The sequence below is a fragment of the Chiloscyllium plagiosum genome, chromosome 11 (assembly GCF_004010195.1).
Source record: "Chiloscyllium plagiosum isolate BGI_BamShark_2017 chromosome 11, ASM401019v2, whole genome shotgun sequence".
Classification (NCBI taxonomy): domain Eukaryota; kingdom Metazoa; phylum Chordata; class Chondrichthyes; order Orectolobiformes; family Hemiscylliidae; genus Chiloscyllium; species Chiloscyllium plagiosum.
In genome coordinates, this window is record NC_057720.1 from 30,130,057 (window position 1) to 30,152,699 (window position 22,643).

At 41.5% G+C, this 22,643-nt stretch overlaps 1 protein-coding gene across 1 annotated transcript in view; it reads right to left on the reverse strand.

Moving 5' to 3' along the window:
* Positions 1 to 21,999, reverse strand: part of LOC122554712 (fatty-acid amide hydrolase 1-like) — a 66,899-nt gene extending 44,900 nt beyond the window's left edge. The window contains exons 1-4 of the mRNA XM_043700088.1: positions 21,981 to 21,999; positions 20,592 to 20,836; positions 16,419 to 16,601; positions 833 to 949 (exon numbers count right to left, since the gene is read on the reverse strand). Coding sequence (XP_043556023.1) covers positions 833 to 949; positions 16,419 to 16,601; positions 20,592 to 20,836; positions 21,981 to 21,999 — 564 coding nt within the window. The remainder of the gene's footprint in view (positions 1 to 832; positions 950 to 16,418; positions 16,602 to 20,591; positions 20,837 to 21,980) is intronic.
* Positions 22,000 to 22,643: the final 644 nt, after the last annotated feature.

Genomic DNA, 22,643 nt, shown 5'->3' on the forward strand with positions numbered 1-22,643 from the left:
AGACCTACAGGGCAACGTTTTCGCACAGACGGTGGTACGTGTAGGGGGAATGAGCTGCCAGAGGATGTGGTGGAGGCTGGTACAATTGCAACATTCAAGAGGCATTTGGATGGGTATATAAATAGGAAGGGTTTGATTAGATTAGATTACTTACAGTGTGGAAACAGGCCCTTTGGCCCAACAAGTCCACACCGCCCCGCCGAAGCGCAACCCACCCATGCCCCTACATTTATCCCTTACCTAACACTACGGACAATTTAGCATGGCCAATTCACCTGACCTGCACATCTTTGGACTGTGGGAGGAAACCGGAGCACCCGGAGGAAACCCACGCAGACACGGGGAGAACATGCAAACTCCACACAGTCAGTCGCCTGAGGTGGGAATTGAACCCGGGTCTCTGGCGCTGTGAGGCAGCAGTGCTAACCACTGTGCCATCATGCCACCCACGGTGGAGTTGCCGGTGTTGGAGGGATATGGACCGGGTGCTGGCAAGTGGGACTAGAATGGGTTGGGATATCTGGTCGGCATGGACGGGTTGGACCAAAGGGTCTGTTTCTATGCTGTACATATCTATGACTGTATGACTCTATGTTCCAAAAATTTGGAACTCTCTTTCAAAAATGACAATTGGTAGTAGAGGATCAATTGTTAGTTTCAAAACCTCAATGAGATTTTTGTTAACCGACGGGGATAAGCATGGATGATGGCTGGATCGATGGATTTATGTCACAGGTCAGCCATGATAGCAATGAATGACTGAGCAGGATCTAAAGGTAAGTGGCCTACATCTTCTTTTATGCCTGATGTGAAGCCATGGCTTTTCTCTTACCTGCTCCAGATAAGCATGCAACACGTAACTTGGTGATACATCCCCTTTGTTTATTGATTTACAGAGATCAGGAAGTGAGAAAAAGTGGGCAGAATCACTGTTTCCTTGATAGGTTTCCTAGGAGGAAGAGAAAATTTTCTTGGTTATATTGTAAACAGCCAGTTACTGATGGATCAATTCAGATGCTATGACACGCAGGTTCAGGAACAAAGTATGCCGCAAGCGCATAAAGGAGACTTGACCAAATGGAATATAAAATGAAAGAAAACAAAGGAAAGTTAGGTCTGATTCAATACCAAATCTATTACTAACCGTCTACTTATTACTTTGTTAATATTTCTTCAAAATTCAAATAAGTCAGAAGGAGGAATCAGAGGATGATTCAATCCAAGACATTGTACTTTTCCAAATGAATGGGTCAACATCTGTAGTTATAAGGGTCCATGAATTATTCAGCTTTTAATTTTCCATCCCTCCCTTTGAACCATGCAGGTACTATACCTTCCAATCAGGGCTTGGGATACAGAGATGATACACCAGGGCCCAGTAACTGGGAAGAAGGGCTCTAGGGAAACCACTATATTTGGAAAGCTTGTTGGGGACAGAACATGCCAACATCAGGAGCAGCATCTGATTATATCACTACTCCTGCTCTCCATAGCCAAGACAAAGATTGATAAATCACTGCAATGGGAATTGCAGACACTAGTACTCATGTTGTCCACATTTCATGCTCCCACATCCTCTTGAAGTGGCATAGGCCCAGAGGGAGGTCAGCAGTAGAGAAGCAGGAGGACAGGTGCTAGGGCAAGTGCTAGCTACAATACCTTTTTCCCTTCTCATCCAAGCTAAACGCACATAATCAGATTGCTAACTATTTTATGAAACTCATCATGTCAATCCTGCTAATATAAATGAATTGTGAATTTTGCTTCCCATGTTATTTTCCCATATTATGTGTACCTGAGCAGAAAACAAAAGAAGAAGAAGCAGTTAAGATGCACCATGCTCTGATCAAATCACTTTACGTCACCAACTTTGATCCCCAAAAGAACCAGCCTGAAGATTAACTGTCTGGTACAATAGTGAACAGTACTGTATTAAGAACTGAAATTTTGTGAAAAGTTATTCAACACATTTAGCGATTTCCAGACTGCATCTGGAATGAATAAACCAACTGGTTATCTAACCTTTATCAGAAGAGAAAATCTGCCACCCATACCCAGTCCATACTACATGGTACACTCTTGTTACGACATGGGGTAAACTCTCCTGCTTAATTTAAACCACAACACAGAAAAGATTTATCCCATGTGGTAATCTGTGAAACTTCAAGAGGACAGGAACTATTTAAAGTAAAGGTTAACAACTTTATTTCTTAAAGTATATCAGAGAATGATTAACTAACAACTATTTACAACTCTGGAGCATCGGAGGTTGAGGGGTGATCTTATAGAGGTTTACAAAATTATGACGGGTCTGGATAGGATAAATAGACAAAGTCTTTTCCCTGGGGTGGGGGAGTCCAGAACTAGAGGGCATAGGTTTAGGGTGGGAGGGGAAAGATATAAAAGGGACTAAGATGCAACTTTTTCACACAGAGGGTGGTACGTGTATGGAATGAGCTGCCAGAGGAAGTGGTGAAGGCTGGTACAATTGCAACATTTAAAAGGCATTTGGATGGGTATATGAATAGGAAGGGTTTGGAGGGATATGGGTCAGGTGCTGGCAGGTGGGACCAGATAGGGTTGGGATATCTGGTCAGCATGGACGGGTTGGACCGAAGGGTCTGTTTCCATGCTATACATCTCTATGACTCTATAACTCCTTCCTCTAACCTATCTTTTACTTTCCCTTCTACGATATTAGTCTGATAAAATCCCCAAATTAAGATCTATGAAACAAAACTTCTTATCTCAAATCCAGGCAGCTTTCGGTTTTTCTCTGTATTCCGGTCTTCTTTCCTTCTTCTTGAGGATTCTGCTTCACAGGTTATAGATCGATAAAGGTAACTTTAAGAGAGATTTTTTTTGCCAGTCTCTACATGCTTGCTTGGCAGTTCTCCTCCCAACTTTTCAATTTTCCCCGGTCTTATACTCCTAAAGCATCGGAATGTGTCATTGACGTTTAAGATTGTCAATATACTAAATTCAAACTTGATTGGAGTTTGTTTTTTTGGGGGGGATATAATGTAAACTGATTGGCCCATTTCGAATCTGTTTTTGACTCCAGGCAACCAACTACTCTAGCTACCCCTGTAGCTGGACTACAAATTACATTATATCTTATTGAGAACACTTGGTGCTGTCACTTTTAACTCTCTTCAAGTTACAGTACATCCACATCTTCATAACACCTCCTCCTTAAGAAAAAAATGAACCATCATAATGAAAAGATGGCTTCAGGTTTTTTTTCTATTTTTAAAACACATTATCCTAACATACAGATAACTTTGCTATAAGTTCACTGTAACTTCTTCCCATATACCTATATATATAAAACATTGAATTAATACAAATCTCATCTAAAATTTATCAGTCAAATCCACGATAACGCATTTGCGATTACAGTCTTACGACTGGAACATGTATGATTTTTAAATTAACAGTCTGTAACACAAGACTCCAAAGAAATAGTCTCATATTCTTGTCTTGAAAGAATTCTAAGAATGTAAGCGGATCGTGATCCATGTGCATAACTGTCATTGATGCTTTGTTCATGATATACACATTAACATGTTGTAAGGCCAGTACCAAACTCAATAGCTCTTTTTTGACATGGAGTATTTCCTCTGGTGGCTGTTAATCTTCTTTGAAAAGTAACCACCTGGCAGTTCAATCCCATCCTCATCTTCCTGTAATACAGCTCCAACTCCAATGTCACTAGCATCAATGGCGACTTTAAAAGGTTTTATTAAGTTTGGTGTAGCTAAAACTGGTTTAATATAGCTTTCAAATGGTCAAATGTCTTCTGGCATTGTTCTGTTCACTGAAACTTTGTGTTCTTCTTCAGCAAATCAGTTAACAGTGCTACTACAGTGCTGAAATTTGGAACAAACTTCTGATAGAATCCGTTGAGCACTAAGAATTGAAGCACCTCTTTCTTTGAGGTTAGCCATGGAAGTTCCTCGATGGCCTTTGTCTTTGCATTCTGCGGTGTCAACCTTCCATGACCGATGTTATGTCCCAAGAACATCACCTCTGCTTTCACAAATTCAGTTTTATTTAAATTGATCACCAGTTTTGCTTCTCATAGTTGTTCAAAGAGCTCTGCCAACTGTACCATGTGATCTTTCCAGGACTTACTAAAGATCACAACATCATCCAAATAGACCATACAGTTTGTTAACTCAGCCATAACTCTGTTCATGAGTCTTTGGAATGTGACAGCTGCGTTCTTCATTCCAAAGGGAATCACTTTAAACTTATATAGCCCATTTACAATTACAAATGCAGAAATTTCTTTCGCCGTCTCTGCTAAAGGTATCTGCCAGTAACCATGCATTAAGTCCAACTTGGTGATGTAACTGGTTTGTCGGACTCTCTAGGAATTGGATATGAGTCCGATTTTGTAATGGCGTTGACCTTCCGATAATCCACTCAGAATCGTCGAGCCCCGTCCAGGTTGGGAACTAAGAGATTGGCGAACTCCACTCGCTCTGGCTCGGTTCGATGATGTCTTCGTTGAGCATTGCCTCCACTTACATCTGGACCTGTCTGGCTTTGAAAGCAATAGGGATGTTGTTTTATCAGAGCAGTATTCCCTTCATCTCTTTCATGTACAGTAGCATTAGTCCTCCCCATCTGATTCTTATATGTTAGATTACTTACAGTGTGGAAACAGGCCCTTCGGCCCAACAAGTCCACACTGACCCTCCGAAGAGCAACCCACCCATGCCCCTACATTTACCTCTTACCTAACACTACGGGCAATTTAGCATGGCCAATTCACCTAACCTGCACATCTTTGTGACTGTGGGAGGAAACTGGAGCACCCAAAGGAAACCCACGCAGACACGGGGAGAACGTGCAAACTCCACACAGTCATTCGTCTGAGGCGGGAATTGAACCCGGGTCTCTGGCACTGTGAGGCAGCAGTGCTAACCACTGTGCCACCGTGCCGCCCACATATATGTCCTTATCCTGCAGTAACAAATATTTCAATTGTGTTCTATGCTCTTGAGATAGATAGCTTACTAACCTATCCCACCTCTCAAAGACATCTTCAATTTTTAATCCATTTTGAGGCACATCAAAATCCACATCATCTGGATTTGATTCCTCACTCCAAGGGGCAGTAACTAAGACCTGTTTTTCCAATTCTTTCTCTCTAGTATAATACAGTTTCAACATGTTCACATGACACACCCAATACCACTTTTTTCTATCTGGCATCTTTGCTAAATAGTTCACCGAACTCAACTTTTTCTCAATTTGATAGCGGCCACTAAACCTGGCTTTGAAGGATCTCCTATCACTGGTAACAGTACTAACATGTTAACCCCTTGGGAAAACGTCCAAGTCTCAGAGCTTTTATCTGCCACCTGCTTCATTCTGTATTGTGCCCACTTTAGGTGCTGTTTAGCTAATTCAAAGGGAGTGAACTGAATAGATTTGTTTTGGCCATCCCTAATGGCAAACAATATAAGTGGGATACCTTTATCCCAATCATTCGGGTAATCCTGACAGTATGCTCTCAACATGGTCTTCAAGGTCTGATACCACCTTTCTAAAGCTCCCTGGGATTCAGGATGATACACATTGGATTTAAAATGCTGTATACCTAAGCTATCCATAACCTCTTTAAACAGTCCAGCAGTAAAATTTGACCCTCGGTCTGACTGAATCTCTCTGGGTAGCCCATACCATGTGAAGAAAGCTACTAACTCCTCTACTACCCTTTTTGCCTTGATACTCCACAATGGAATTGCCTCTGGAAATCTGGCAAACACATCCATTATGGTTAACAAGTACTGGTTCCCACTTTTAGTTCTCAGGAGGGGACCTACACAATCAATTATAACCAGCTTGAAAGGTTCTTCAAATGCGGGAATTGGCAACAAAGGTGCTGGTTTTTATTACCGCCTGTGGCTTACCTACCATTTGGCATGTATGACATGTACGGCAAAAGTTAACCACATCCTTGTGCATTCCAGGTCAATAAAAATGTTTTTGTACCTTAGCTTGAGTCTTTCGTGCCCCTAGGTGACCTCCTACAGGTAGTTTATGTACTACCCATAACACTTCCTTCTGTATGCTACTGGCTACACAATTTGGTGCGTTGCGGCCCATTTCTCCTCTGCACTAACCTGCTGTGGTCTCCATTTTCACCTTAGAATTCTATCTTTCAGATAATAATGCTCCGGAATATTCTCTGCCTCCTTTTCAGAGTACACATCCACATATATATCTTGTATTGTCTTATCTTGCTGTTGCAAGTCTCTTAGACTTTCAGGACTAAACACTTCTGTCTGACCCTGTGCCTGTTCAGGTTTTCCCTGCACCATTACATCATACAAGGTATCTGCTAACTGAAACTCAACTCCTTCATCTTTCTCTTTACTTTTCACTTCATGCTGTGACTTATGATAAGTGTGATCTGGTTACCACACAGTCCGGGAAAATATCAGGATATTTCTGTTTTAACTCCCCAGTTTCTTGATCTTCCTAGGGCTTCTCCACAACAAGGGTTGTCACTCCCACCTTGGATTCTGCCAAATCATTCCCAAGAACAAACTGAGTTCCGGGAACTGACACTCTGACAATCACTCCCACTGTAAATTCCCCAGTCTTAAGTTGGCACTCCAAACTGATCTTACATCAGGGAATGCTAAACTTCTGTCCATTCAACCCACAAATTACCACACTCTCGGGTAACAGATCAGAAAGAGTGCAAATTCGCTCATCCCTTACTATCAGTGACTGGTTAGATCCTGTATCTCTCAAAATTATAACTCCTTGTCCTTCTCCCCCTGTTCTTTCTGAGTAAACTCTACCCACAGAGGCAAATTCTTTGTAGAGATCAGATACTAGCTTCATACCCAGCCCCTTCCTCAGCTGTGCACTCTCCTGCAGCTCCTCGGCTCTTGTTCGTGTCTCCTTTACCACTTTTACTAATGCCACTAGCTTAGCTTCTTTAACCACCTCTTTTATGGGCGGCATGGTGGCACAGTGGTTAAAATTGCTGCTCACAGTGCCAGAGACCCGGGTTCAATTCCCGCATCAGGCAAGTGTCTGTGTGGAGTTTGCACATTGTCTGCGTGGGTTTCCTCCAGGTCCTCCGGTTTCCTCCCACAGTCCAAAAAAAGATGTGTAGGTTAGGTGAATTGGCCATGCTAAATTGCCTGTAGTGTTGGGTAAACGTAGGGGAATGGGTCTGGGTGTGTTGCTCTTCAGAGAGTCAGTGTGGACTTGTTGGGCTGAAGGGCCTATTTCCACACCGTATGTAATCTAATCTTTTCCCACAGTGCCTTTCTTTAATGACCAGCACTGTGACTTTACGTGTCCCACTTTACCACAGTGAAAACACCTGAGGCCTTTCACATCCTTTCCAACCTCTTGGGCTTCTTTTTTATCCTGTGGTAAATTCTTACCAGTGGTCTCTTCTGTTGGTTTCATAATGTAGGATCTCCCTTTCTCCCAACTTCTGTCCCTCACAGGACGAAATTCTGGCTGGAAGCTTGTCTTATGCACCAACATGTACTCATCTGATAATTCTGCTACTCTTCTCACTTCCTGAACTTTTTGTTCCTCCATGTGAATTCTTACTATCTCTGGAAGTCAGTTTTTAGACTCCTCCAGCAGAATAATCTCGCATAGAGCCTAAAAGATCCTATCTGTTTTCAAAACACATACCCATCGATCAAAATAACTATGTTTAATTATTTTGAACTCAACATAAGTCTGGCCTGGTTCCCTCTTTGTGTTTCTGAACCACTGTCTATATGCTTCTGGTACCAATTCATAAGCACTTAAAATAGTCTGTTTAACCTCTTCATAATCTCTTGACCCCTCATCTGACAGTGCGGCAAATACCTCACTAGTTCTGCCTACCAGTTTAATCTGAACTAGCATTACCCATAAATCCTTAGATCACTCCATCTGCCTAGACAATTTTTCAAATGAAATAAAGAAGGCTTCAACATGTTTCTCATCAAAATGAGGCAGAGTTTTGACATGTTTGAGTGCGAGCAGCAGCGGAAGTAAGACAAACCCGAAAGACTGCAGCTAAGGTAAGGCAGTTTTTTCAAACTACTTACCGGTAGCGGACAGCGGTGTTTTCCCTTTCACAGAAGGAGTGGGAACAGTGGAGGAAGTGACAAGGACCAGAGGGGCAGCCGGGAAGGAAAGCAGTGACAATATATATCAGCAAGGCGGCTAAACCCGAGGCTCTACAACTGTAGAGTCTCCCACCCACCCTCCTCCTCTAACCTAGTTAATAAGGTAAGGTTCATTCTAAACTTCCTCTATTGAATATAAGTTTGTTATTAATTTTATAGCAAGTTGAACTAAGCTTTCTACTTTAGTACTGAGTGGGTGTTCGGATAAGTCGGGTATGGATCCTAGGGCAGTTGCTTGCTCCTCCTGCAGAATGTGGCAGGTGGGAGACATGTCTCCACTGGCAACATCTGTGGGAAGTGCACCCAACTCCAGATCCTTGAAAACTGTGTTAGGGAATTGGAGCTGGAGCTGGATGAACTATGGATCTTTCATGAGGCTGAGGGGGTAATTGAGAGGAGTTACCGGGAGTTGGTCACTCCTAAGGCTCAGGACAAGGATAGATGGGTTACAGTTAGGGGGAAGAAAGGGCCCAGACAGTGCAGAGATCCCCTGTGGACATTCCCCTCAGCAATAAGTATACCGTTTTGGATACTGCTGGGGGGATGACCTACCAAAGAAAAACCATAGCAGTCAGTTCTCTGGCACTGAGCCTGACACTGTGGCAAAGAAGGGAAGGGGGCAGAATTGAAAAATACTCGTGGTAGGGGCCTCGATAGTTAGGGGAATCGACAGGAGATTTTGTGGTCAGGATCAGGATTCCCGGAAGGTATGTTGTCTCCCTGGTGCCAGGGTCCGGGACGTCTCCGATCGGGTGTTTAAGGTTCTAAAAGGGGAGGGCGAACAGCCAGAAATCGTGTTACATATTGGCACTAATGATATAGCCAGGAAAAGGATCGAGGATATAAAAAGTGATTTCAGGGAGTTAGGATGGAAGCTGCAAAGCAGGACGAACAGAGTAGTGTTCTCTAGTTTACTACTGGTGCCACGAGATAGCGAGGCGAGGAACAGGGAGCGGGTGTAGCTTAACACGTGGCTGCGCAGCTGGTGTAGGAGGGAGGGCTTCAGATATGTAGATAATTGGGATTGGGAAGGTGGGACCTGTACATGAAGGATGGGGTTGCATCTGAACTGGAAGGGGACCAATGTCCTGGGTGGAAGGTTTGCTCGAGTAGTTCGAGAGGGTTTAAACTAGTGTGGCAGGGGGGTGGGAACCTGAGCTGTATACGAGAGGTGAGAGTTGATGCAGATGAGGCAATAGCAAGAGGTAGACCAGCTAGTGGAAAGGATTTTCCTGGGAAGGAACCAAGGAATCAGTTAAAGTGTGTTTGCTTTAACACAAGGAGTATCAGAAATAAAAGTGATGAACTTAGAGCATGGATCAATACCTAGTGCTATGATGTTGTGGCCATAACAGAGACATGGGTTTCTCGGGGTAGGAATGGTTGCTGGATGTTCCAGGGTTTAGAACATTTAAAAAGAATAGGGAGGGGGGGGGAAAAAAGAGGAGAGGGTATAGCACTACTAATCAGAGAGGGTATCACAGCTACAGAAGTTTCCATTGTCGAGGAAGATCTGCCTGTTTTTGTAAGGTGTGTTTAGGAGGGTTTAACTCAGTACGTTGACAGGCCGACGAGGGGAGAGGCCATTCTAGACTTGGTGCTTGGAAACGAGTCGGGGCAGGTATCAGATCTTGTGGTGGGAGAGCATTTTGGAGATACTCACCACAACTGCCTCACATTCTACATAGCTAGGGAGAAGGAGAGGATTAGGCAAAATGGGAGGATATTTAATTGGGGAAGAGGAAACTATGATGCGATTAGACATGAGTTAGGAAGCATGGATTGGGAGCAATTGTTCCATGGTAAAGGCACTATAGACATGTGGAGACTGTTTAAGGAACAGTTGTTGCAAGTGATGAATAAATATGTCCCTCTGAGACAGGCAAGAAGGGGTAAGATAAAGGAACCCTGGATGACGAGAACGGTGGAGCTTCTCGTCAAAAGAAAAAAGGTAGCTTACATAAGGTGGAGGAAGCTAGGATCAAGCTCAGCTCTAGAGGATTACAGGCAGGCAAGGAAGGAGCTCAAAAATGGTCTGAGGAGAGCCAGGAGGGGGCACGAGAAAGGCTTGGCAGAATGGATTAGGGAGAACAAAAAGACATTTTATTCCTCACTTATGTGAGGAATAAGAGAATGGTCAAAGAAAGAGTAGGGCTGGTCAGGGATAGCTTAGGGAATTTGTGTGTGGAGTCTGAGGAGGTAGGGGAAGCCCTAAATGAGTTTTTTGCTTCTGTTTTTACGAAAGAAACAAACTTTGTAGTGAATGAAACCTTTGAAGAGCAGGTGTGCATGCTGGAATGGATAGAGATAGAGGAAGTTGATGTGCTGAAAATTTTGTGAAACATTAAGATTGACAAGTCGCCAGGTCTGAAAATGTGTTGCTGGAAAAGCACAGCAGGTCAGGCAGCATCCAAGTCGTCAGGCCCGGACCAGATTTGTCCTCGGCTGCTTTGGGAAACGAGAAATGCAATTGCTTCGCCACTTGCAAAGATCTTTGCCTCCTCGCTCTCCACTGGAGGCGTACCTGAGGACTGGAGAGAGGCAAATGTAATTCCTCTCTTCAAGAAAGGAAATAGGGAAATCCCCGGCAATTACAGACCAGTAAGTCTCATGTCTGTCATCTGCAAGGTGTTAGAAAGGATTCTGAGGGATAGGATTTATGACCATCTGGAAGAGCATGGCTTGATTAAATGCAGTCAACACAGCTTTGTGAGGGGCAGGTCATGCCTCACAAATCTTGTTGAGTTCTTTGAGGATGTTGCTAGATAAGTTGATGAGGGTCGAGCGATGGATGTGGTGTATATGGACTTCAGCAAGGCATTTGATAAGGTTCCCCATGGTAGGCTCATTCAGAAGGTCAGGGGAACTTAGCTGTCTGGATACAGAATTGGCTGGCCAACAGAAGACAGTGAGTGGTAGTAGAAGGAAAATATTCTGCCTGGAAATCTGTGGTGAGTGGTGTTCCACAGGGCTCTGTCCTTGGGCCTCTACTGTTTGTAATTTTTATTAATGACTTGGATGAGGGGATTGAAGGATGGGTCAGCAAGTTTTCATACAACACAAAGATTGGAGGTGTCGTTGACAGTATAGAGGGCTGTTGTAGGCTGCAGCATGATATTGACAGGATGCAGAGATGGGCTGAGAGGTGGCAGATGGAGTTCAACCTGGATAAATGCAAGGTGATGCATTTTGGAAGGTCGAATTTGAAAGCTGAGTACAGGATTAAGGATAGGATTCTTGGCAGTGTGGAGGAACAGAGGGACCTTGGTGTGCAGGTACATAGATCCCTTAAAATGGCCACCCAAGTGGACAGGGTTGTTAAGAAAGCATATGGTGTTTTGGCTTTCATTAACAGGGGGATTGAGTTTAAGAGTTGTGAGATCTTGTTGCAGCGCTATAAAACTTTGGTTAGACCGCACTTGGAATACTGCGTCCAGTTCTGGTCGCCCTATTATAAGAAAGATGTGGAGAGGGTTCAGAGGAGGTTTACCAGGATGTTGCCTGGACTGGAGGGCTTATCTTATGAAGAGAGGTTGACTGAGCTCGGACTTTTTTCATTGGAGTAAAGGAGGAGGAGAGGGGACCTAATTGAGGTATACAAGATAATGAGAGACATAGATAGAGTCGAAAGCCAGAGACTATTTCACAGGGCAGAAATGACTAACATGAGGGGTCATAGTTTTCAGCTGGTTGGAGGAAAGTATAGAGGGGATGTCAGAGGCGGGTTCTTTACACAGAGAGTTGTGAGAGCATGGAATGCGTTGCCAGCAGCAGTTGTGGAAGCAAGGTCATTGGGGACATTTAAGAGACTACTGGACATGCATATGGTCACAGAAATTTGAGGGTAGATACAATGAGGATCAGTGGTCGGCACAATTTCGTGGGCTGAAGGGCCTGTTCTGTGCTGTACTGTTCTATGTTCTATTTGTCTTTATCACTACCTTCTCTTTTAATCTCCATCCTGTTAACTTGACTTTGCTGACTAAGTTACAACTTTGCAAATTCAAATTCTCTCTCTTTTTGCTCAGCTAAGAACTTTCTGTCTCTTTCTTTTTCCTCTCTCTCTCTCTTTCGCTTTCCTTTTCTTCTCTCTCACTTTGCTCAGCCAAGAACCTTTTCTCTCTCTCTTTTTCCATTCGCTCCCTCTCTCTCTCTTTGTTTATCTTCTAACTCCATTTTCCTCAATTGTAATTTAAGTTTTTCTACCTCTACTGCACTTATCTGTTTCTCTGACACACCTAAACATTTGAGTAATTCCCTGACAGGTAAACTCAAACCTAACTTATTTGCTAATTCTAAAAGTATGATATTTTTCTTTCATTCTAAACTTTCTTGGGGCAAATTAGAGAATCATCTTCAAATCCCAGAACCTCTTTTGCAATTTTCAGGGCCATTTCTCTCACTTTTAATTTAATCAACCACAAGTCACTGAAAGTAAACAACTTGTCTCACCTACATTTTATTTATGACTTGGAGATGCCAGTGTTGGACTGGGGTGTACAAAGTTAAAAATCACACAACACCAGGTTATAGTCCAACATTTTATTTAAAGATCTAGGACACGAACCTGCAAGTGTTTAAATCTGCTGGGAATTTTCATACCCCAAAATCCATTCAAATTGGTCTAAACCAGTTCAAACCCCAACAACGAGCCCTCAAACTGTTATGACATGGGGTAAACTCTCCTGCTTAATTTAAACCAGCAACACAGAAAAGATTTATCCAGAGCAGTAATCTGTGAAAATTCAAGAGGACAACAACTATTTAAAGTAAAAATTAACAACTTTATTTCTTAAAGTGTAACAGAGAATTATTAAACAACAACTATTTACAACTTCTTCCTCTAACCTATTTTTTACCTTATCCTTCTACAATAGTAGTCTGATAAAACTCCTGATTAAAATTTATATAACAAAACTTTTTATCTCAAAACCCGGCAGCTTTCGGTTCTTCTCTACATTCCAGTCTTCTTTCCTTCTTCTTGGGGATTCTGCTTCACAGTTTACTGATCGATAAAGGTACCTTTAAGAGAGATATTTTTCAGGTAGTCTCTCTACATGCTGGCTTAGCAGTTCTCCTCCCAACAGTTCAATTTTCCCCGATTTTATACCTCTAAATCATCGGATTGTGTCATTGGCTTTTAAGATTGTCAATATACTAAATTCAAACTTGATTGGAGTTTGTTTTTGTTTGGTGGGGGGAGGGGGGGGGAATATAATGTAAACTGATTGGCCTAATTCGAATCTGTTTTTGTCTCTAGGCAACCAGCTACCCTAGCTTCCCCAGTAGCTGGCCCACATGTTACATTGTATCTTATTGAGAACACTTGGTGCTGTCACTGCTAGATTTTAACTCCCCATCCTGGGGAAAAGACCATGCTCATTCACCCTATCCATGTCCCTCACGATTTTATTAACTTCTATAAGGTCACCCCACAGCCTCTGATACTCCAGAGAAAATAGCCCCAGCCTATTCAGCCATGTTCAGAAATGGTTGAATAAGTTATTAGTTGACTGAAAAAAAGACTTAGAATGAGGTTGCAGCAGCCATTTCCACTGTACAATTCAGCGTGGTCAGGAAATAGGCATCCCCAGCAATCCTATGCCACTTCAAAAGGATGTGGGGGCAGGAAGTGTGGATGGCATGTAATTTATCAATCTTTGACTTGGCTATGGGGAGCAGGAGTAGAGGTATAATCAAATGCTGCTCCTGATGTTGGCCCGTTCTGCCCCCAGCCACCTATATATAGAATATAGAATCCCTACAGAGTGGAAACAGTCCCTTCGGACAAACAAGTCCACACTGATCTTCCGAACAGACACCCACCCAGACCCATTCCCCGAACATACTGTCCTATATTTACCCCTAACTAATGCACCTAGCCTTACACATCCCTGAACACTAAGTATAGCTTCCACTCAGGAAGATTTATTGTGAATTCGAGGAAATTATATAGATGAACCCAATGCAGCCATGAACTTGAAAATCATATTAGAATGTAAGACTTTGCACATTTTATGACTTCAATGCAAACCAAAGCACTTCATTGCCTCTGATCTAGTTTTGAATTGTAACTGCAGCAAATTTGCGTCTGGCATGTTTTGACAAACAGAAGTGAGATAAATACCAGCTGCACTAATCTGTTCAGAAATGAAAGTTGAGTGATTCATGTTTATCAGGACACGAAGAGAACTTCAGTGTTCAAAGTTAAAAATCACACAACACCAGGTTATAGTCCAACAGGTTTAATTGCTTTCGGAGCGCTGCTCCTTCATCAGGTGGTTGTCCAGTTTCTTCGTGAAATAATTTAATTTGTCCTTTAGGTTTTGTTGAGAGAACAGCATGCAGAGCCTTGATTTAACATTTCTTCCAAAGGCTGACATTTCCTATCCTGCAGTCTGCACTAAAGTGCACAATCTGTACAAATATACCCATTTTTCTGGGTCAAAGGGGAAAATCCCTGTACATCAAAAAGCCTGGATGAAGCTTGAAGACAAATGTGTGATGCATAAATCCTGTAGTTTTGTTATTAAAGTTAGCTTCCATCTTGAGTTATATCAAACATATCACTTGCTCCAGTTAAAATCACACAATAAAACAAAGAATGGAATTTGCCTCATTAACTGCAGAACCCAAGTTCTCCTTTTATCAGAGTTGCATTCCTTATATTTTCAATTTGGCCATAAAATAATCAAGGAGCAATGCCCAAGGCCTTCAATTATTCTGACAAAGGTATTTTGCAAGATATATTCTTTGAAAATTAGTTATATAATCAAATGCTAATTATTTTGTTTTTTTTTCCCTTCCTATGAAGGTGAATGAGCAAGACTGCTCTTACATCCCGTACATGGATTATGTTTTATTAAAACAGAAAATCTAGAAACTCTCAAAGGGTCAGGCAGAATATGTAAGAAGAGTGAAAGAGAGTTCATGTTTTAGGTCAAAGACGTTTCATCAGTGTTTGTTGTCTGAGTTTATTCAGGAATAAAGATAAAATAGAGATAATGAAATAGAGATAATGAAATAGAGATAATGAAATAGAGATAATAATGGATATTAGAAGAGATGAATAAGTGGTTTTCTTTTCAGTTGTTTGATGAACAAAAATACAAGTAAGGAAGCAGTGACCATTCAGCTTTTCTATCCTGCTTTGCCTTGGCCTCAGAACCACATTCCTGCCTACCCCTGATAACCTGTGATTCCCTTGTTAGTCAAAAATCTATCCACCTCTGCCTGAAAGTATTGCTCTCTGGGAAAGAGTTTCAAAGACTCTCAAAGCTTTGAGAGTGAAAACAAAAACACCTCATCTCCTTCTTAAATGGGAGACTCTGGAAGTAGAATCACAGTGAGGCAATTTAAAGTTTGATATCAGACGTGTTCTTTCACAAAAATCCTGGAAGCACGGAAGAAAGAATACATCTCACAATGGGTAAGAGCTTCAAGTATGTCTGGATGGTGAACTGCGATGCATAAATTGGAGCTTCCTCATCAATAATTACCTTGCAATCTTGTACATGTTTTCATATAAAGCTTTCAATATGTGATAAATTGTTTAAGCAAATAAGTGATTCCAGATGAAAATATTGTACATCAAACAGAAAGCCAAAAAATGAGCACTTCTGTGATGACAGCATGCATTATGTCTCTAAGAGGGATTGGAGTGAATGGAGAAGAGAAAGAGAATTGAAAGCAATATTATGATATCAACAAATTTTTGTGAAGAGATGTTGGCAGACATAGACAATATATCATCTTTTTTTAAAACCTAATCCCTTTCCCACAAAAAGTTGCTATCCTAACTCTGGTTGATAAAGGTTTTTTCAGTATTTTTGGTGAGGGTGCAGTCCTAAGTAAGCACTCCATTTGATGTACAGAATAGCAGAGGCAGAAATGTCAACAATTCTGCGAGAATATTCCATCTCTCTAGTCATGCCTTTTTTTATTATATCATCAGATGAAGGCTGGGGGAAAAGAAAATGCAAGAATTGTATAATTGCACATCCCAGATTAGTCAGGATTCCAAAATAAATGGATCCAACCCAAAATCCATCCACAGTATTTTAAGTTTTGCAATCACTGCATTTATAGAAAGAGTCACTCTTCAATCAGACTATTTGAGTGTTTTGTTCAGGAAAGGCTGGATGAAATACAAGGTTTTTTAAAACTATAAACATATAGAGACTGCACAGAACGACGCATTATTTTTTTGCAGAACATGAACCAGAATCTGGCAATTCCCACACTTACCATTTCTTTAATCTGATTAATAGCATTTTTCATTTTCTTGAATGCTGCTTCCCTTCTCAAGCGAACTTTTGCTACCAAACGATAATAGTTCCTGGTTTCCAGCCATCTCATCAGTTTCATATACAGGACGGTGCATATTATAATGACAGAGATGAGCTCCAGGGGAATAATACCATTTGGATGCTGTGACATCATAGCAAGGACAATGGTTAATCTTACTGCAGCTTGCAAGCAAGCAGGTACTCTGAATAAATCTACATCAATAACAGACAACAATAATAAAATCACAAGAGTAGTCAGGGCTATCTTCAAAAGAACCATTCAGTGAAAATGATTGGAATGCTTATAAAGCATCAGCGTGACTATTGATTAGCCATTATTTAAATTTTTAGCTTCCGTTTTCTCTTGCTTTATGTTTCTCTATACAATTTCACCCAACAGGATGAGTAAGTGACAATGCAAGTATTTTAATTGGTACAGTAGATAAATATTACATTTCAGTTTATCTTGATTACTAACAATTTAAAGTTATTTGTATTTAATAGTTTAATTTATTATTTTTTTAAAATGTAAATGTTGTTCACAAACAAGGTGCTCCTAATAAAAAAAAAATGAAAAGATTGCTGTTCCTTTGGTCAAATTACAAATTTTTGATATGGACCTTTAAACTCTATAATTGCTATTATCAATACACCTATAAGTAGCTCTACAAAAGATATTGATGCAAAACTGACACCATCTTATGTCCTATCATATATATATATATATATCTAAAATGAGTAAATGTTTAGGTTCCCATGTAACTTGAACCTCTATAATCCATTTAATGTGGGTACTCCTACAATACTGTTAGGAAGGGAATTCTAGGGTATTGATCCAGTGACACTGAAGGGGCACCTGGAGGTGGTGGTGTATCTGCTGCCTTTGTCCTTCTAGATGGTAGTAGTCACAGGTTTGGAAGTTGCTGTCTAAGGAGCTCTGGTGCATTTTTGGAATTCATCTTGTAGATGGTACACACTGTAGCAACTGAGTTATTATGGTGGAGGGAGTTGATATTTGTGGATGTAGTATCAATTAAGCAGGCTGTTTTGTGCATGATGGTTTCAAATCTTTTGTGTGTTATTGAAGCTGCAGCCATTCGGGCAAGTGGGAAATACTCTATCACACACCTGACTGGTGCTTTGTAGATGGTGGAGAGGCTTTAATCACAATTGACAATGTTTTCATGGTCATCACTGGACTCTTAATTCCAGATTTTTATTGAATTCAAATTCCAAGCTGCCATGGCAGGATTCAAATCAGGGTACCCAGAACAATACTTGGGTTTCTGAATTAACAGTCCAGCAATAATAGCACTAGGCCGTCACCTCCACTCCGTCTGTTGATGCTTCTAACGGTTCTGCAATCTACTGTACACTTCCCTCCTGCATTAGACTCCCCAAAATGCATCACCTCACATTTGTCCAGATCAAATTCCACTTGCCATTTCTCTGCTCAAGTCTCTAGCCTATCTATATCCTGCTATATTCTCTGGCAATCTTCAGCATTCCCAATCTTTACGTCATCCGCAAACTTATGAATCAGGCAGTGACAAGTGGAGTGCCACAGGGTTCAGTGCTGGGACCCCAGCTGTTCACAATACAGATTAACAATTTGAACAAAGGAATTGAATGCAAAGTCTCCAAATTTGCAGATGATACTAAGCAGGGTGGCAGTGTGTACTGTGAGGAGGATGCTAAAAGGCTGCAGGGTGATTTGGACAGGCTTGCTGAGTGAGCAAATACTTGACAAATGCAATATTATGTGGATAAATGTGAGGTTATCCACTTTGATTGAAACAACATTTCATTCGATATATTCTGGGAGGGACATAGGATGTGGACCTTGAGGTTAAAGGGGCAAGGCGAGAAAGTATGAATGGGATACTGAAATTGCATGATCAGCTGAATGGCCTATTCCCGCTCCTAATTTCTATGTTTCCTCCAAATCATTTATATATTATAAACAATAAGTCAGCATTCTGGTGGAACAAGTAATTAAGATGGCAAATAGAATTTTGGCCTTTATTGCCTGGGAGTTGGAGTTTAAATATAGGAAAGTCTTGTTGCAACTGGACATTAGTGAGGCCAAAGTAGAATTTTGAGCCTAATATTTACAAAAAAAAACATATTAGCATTCAAGGCTGCTCACAAAAGATTCACTCGGCTGATTCCGAGGACGAATGGACTGACTTATCAAGAATAGCTAAACACATTATGCTTTTATTTGTTAGAGTTAGGAAGAATGAGGGATGATCTTGGTGAAGCATAAAAGGTCCTGAGAGGGCTTCACATGGTTGATGTTGAATTGATGTTGCCACTAATGGGCACATTCCAAACTGGGGGCATATTAACAGGATAATCACACATTAATTTAAAACTGAGATGTAGAAGAATTTCTTCTCCAGGAGGGTAGTGAACACCTGGAATTCTCTACCTCAGAAAGTTGTGGAAGCTAGACAACTGAAAGAATTTGAGAAGGAGGCAGATAGATTTTTGAAATATCAAGGAGTTGCTATTTACATTGAATTAGCGTAAAAAGAGGAATTGGTGCCTGAGGCAGATCAGCGATGATCTACTTGAATGGCAGGGGTAAGCTGTCGGGTCCAAAGGCTTCCCATTGCTTTCCTTTCTCATGTACTTCTGATCAAATCAATATTTGAACTTGCACACCCCACTAAGAGAACACAATTTCAAAAGTACCATGTTTGAATGAGAAAGTAAGCAAGGATTTCCACATTTTGGGTCGGTGATAGGGCCAAATGGCACAATACAGATAAAAATTCTTCTACTCTCCTAACCAAGCTTGATCCTTCCCCCAACATCACCAAAAACCATAATAACTGACTATTCCATGCAATTTCTTATCTGTGAAGTTGGCTGCTGTATTTATTCTTTTTGCAACATGAGGGTGACGTATTTAGGGGATATATCATTTATCTTTCAAACTTGAGTTTTGTTCCTTACTCCTTACTCCTAATTAAATTTGAGTTCATTAGTTCCAATTATGAAATTTGATGTATACTCCCTATCTGTTTCAATTGTCTCCAGATATTTTCAATTAGCTATTTCTCTCAAAAGTATCCTTTTCCCTTCCCTTTTATATATTCCTGATTTTAATGTATTAAATATGTGTTACTTTTTTTAAGTTTAGTAACTCACCTCTATCTTGACAGTTTTATATTTTTAATTTTCTCAAGAATCTTGCTGTCCCACCTCTTTTGATCTATTACGCGTCCTGAAGTTGCTCTTTTACCTCTCCATCTTTTCTAACCATTGTTGTCCATATCTCTAACATTTAGACTTAGCAATTTTCTTTTGCTAGTTCTGACTTTTCCCTTCTTAAATTTACTTTTTACAGTTATATTATTTCAACAGTCTAAACTGCCAGATTCTCTTTCTTTTAATTCTTTCTCACTACATTCTAGAACCTATATGTTTTAATTGTCGACATTCCGGACTTACAGCTTTTGAAACAGTTGATCTGTCCATGGCAGCAAGTGCAATAGCTGCTGGGGGGGTTGGTGAATGACTCTCATACTGCCACTTGCCTGCACTGTAAGAAAGCAAGTAGGTTACTTTCTGTTGAAATATGATTTGGAGATGCCGGTGTTAGAATGGGCTGTACAAAGTTAAAAATCACACAACACCAGGTTATGGTCCAACAGGTTTAATTGGAAGCACAACTACCTGATGAAGGAGCAGTGCTCTGAAAGCTAGTACTTCCAATTAAACCTGTTGGACTATAACCTGGTGTCGTGTGATTTTTAACTCTGTTGAAACAGTTAATAACGTCAGAGTCCCAATTCTCAAGCCTCCTACTTCAGAACTGCTAAGACCTGAAGGACATAACTGCCAGACTGGGCAAACAGCATGGCTTAGAGAATGCACTCAAGGGAATCAGGAGCAAAACTATTGAATTGATTTATTGAACTGAATTTGCTTTATTGTCACAGAGACTCGATACTTTTCGCCACTTACAGTGCCATCTGAGGTATAAAGGTATCTAGTAGTTACAACTCCTGAGAAAATATAAAAGAAAAATGCCCAGCATTGCAGAAATAAAAGTCCAGAACAGTGGTCTTCCAGCCTATACCACACTGGCACCTAGCCTCCAATCTGCAATGGCCTTAACCTTGAGGATCACAAGACCGGGAGAGTGATCCAGGCAACCATGCTGGGCAAAGGATGCCAAGTCGGGCTGAGAAGGTGCAATGCCAGGGGACCACTTTGAAAGGCTGCCATGGGAGGCTGCTATGTCAGCCAGGAGGTCACAATGCCAGGCAGGGAGTTCAACCAAAGATTGGGAGTCATCACCGGAGGCCAGGAGCTGTTGCTCGAGGCTGAGAGTCATCACCAGAGGCTGGGAGTTGTTGGAGGCTAACAGAGGAGAAAAATCACCAAGAGGAAAATAAAGAGAAGAATGGGTGGAGCAGACAAGCTCCAGCTGATGCATCCTTCTCTGCCACCATCTTGATTTCCCAACTGCTTGGCGCTGTAACCAGCACAAAGAAATATTGTTGCTGTCGTTGGAGTTCATCACTATCATTCAGATTTATTAATCTCGTGATATCACTGCAGGAATTCCTCAGGATACTTTTTGTAAAAATAACTTTGCTATATTATCTATTTTCCCAATTAACCTGTTCAGAGACGTTATTGCATACCTCTGCAGCAGGTGGGACTTCAACCCAGGTCTTTCAGTCCATGAGTAGAGACATTCCTACTGCTCCATAAAGGTACTGTTCTAGACTCAATCATCTTCAGCTGCTTCATTAATGACCTTCCCTCCATCATAAGGTCAGAAGTAAGGATGTTCAATGTTAGGTGCAGAGCATTCAATTGCATTCATAATTCTAAGACAATGAAGCAGTCCATGTCTACTTGCAATGAGATGTGGCTAACATTCAATACTAATGAGTTGAATTTATGACAGGAAATATTTGTCACAAATGCCAGGCAATGACCACCACCTGTAAAGTTTAATAAAGTCAAAGACAAATAATGTCTTACCACCATCTCTCATCAGTTTTCATATTATGTTTCCATCAGAAGGGCAGAAGTGGGGATATTCGTTGATGACTGTACAATATTCAGCACCATTTGTGATTCCTCAGATATTGAAGTAGTCCATAAACACATGCAGCAAGACCTGGACAGTATCTAGGCTTGGGCTGCCAAGAAACACTTAAGAATCACACCACAACTGCCTATGTGTAGATATCTCAACAAGCAATAATCTCGCCACTGCCCCTTGACATTCAGTGCCATTAACATCATTGATATCCCCACTATCAACATCCTGGTGGCTACCATTGATCAGAAATGAATTGGACTATCCATATGCACATTGAAGCTACAAGAACAGGTTACAGGCTGGGAAACCTGCAGCGAGTAATTCACCTCCTGACTCCCAAACTTCAAGACACAAGTCAGAGTGTTATAGAATCCTCCCCACTTGTCTGGATCAGTGCAGTTCTGAACAACACTCTAGATTGAAACTATCTGGAACAAGGCAGCCTACTTGATCGATAAACATTCATTTTCCCCACCACAGACATTCAGTAACATGGACTACCTACAAGACACACTGCAAACATTCACCACAGCTCATCAAACAACACCACATCTACATCTCCGCTCTCATCAATCCTCTTTGTTACTTCTTCAAAAAACTCAATCAGGGGGATCCAAGATGGCGGTGATCTAGGAAGATCACTTTGCAGAGCTCCGCACAACAGCACAAACGGGATGAACTTTTAGCTCACGCTACCCGTACCAACGCGATATCCTGGAACTCTGAAAAGGTCATGGAGTCCCAAAAAACTGTTACCTTGGTTTTCGCCAACCAGGGATGCCGAAGAAGGGAAGAGGAGCGTCCGAAACTGGGCCCGTGGCCCTGCCTGCAGGATCCTCAGACACGATTTCTTACCAGGCCCTGATGAAAGAGCCCGCCAAATCTCACGAGATGTTGGGTAAGCAGGTAGAGGAGAAGCTGGCCCCAATCTCGACCATGCTGCAGAAGCATGAACAGCAGCTGGGAGATCTGGAGGAAAGGACGGATGAGGTAGAACACAGAGTCACAATGGTGGAAGCTGATACCGGTTCCTCCAAGGATAGGGTCCAAGCCCTGGAGACGCAGGTCTGTCATTTGCTTGACCAGGTTGATGACCTCCAGAACAGGGGC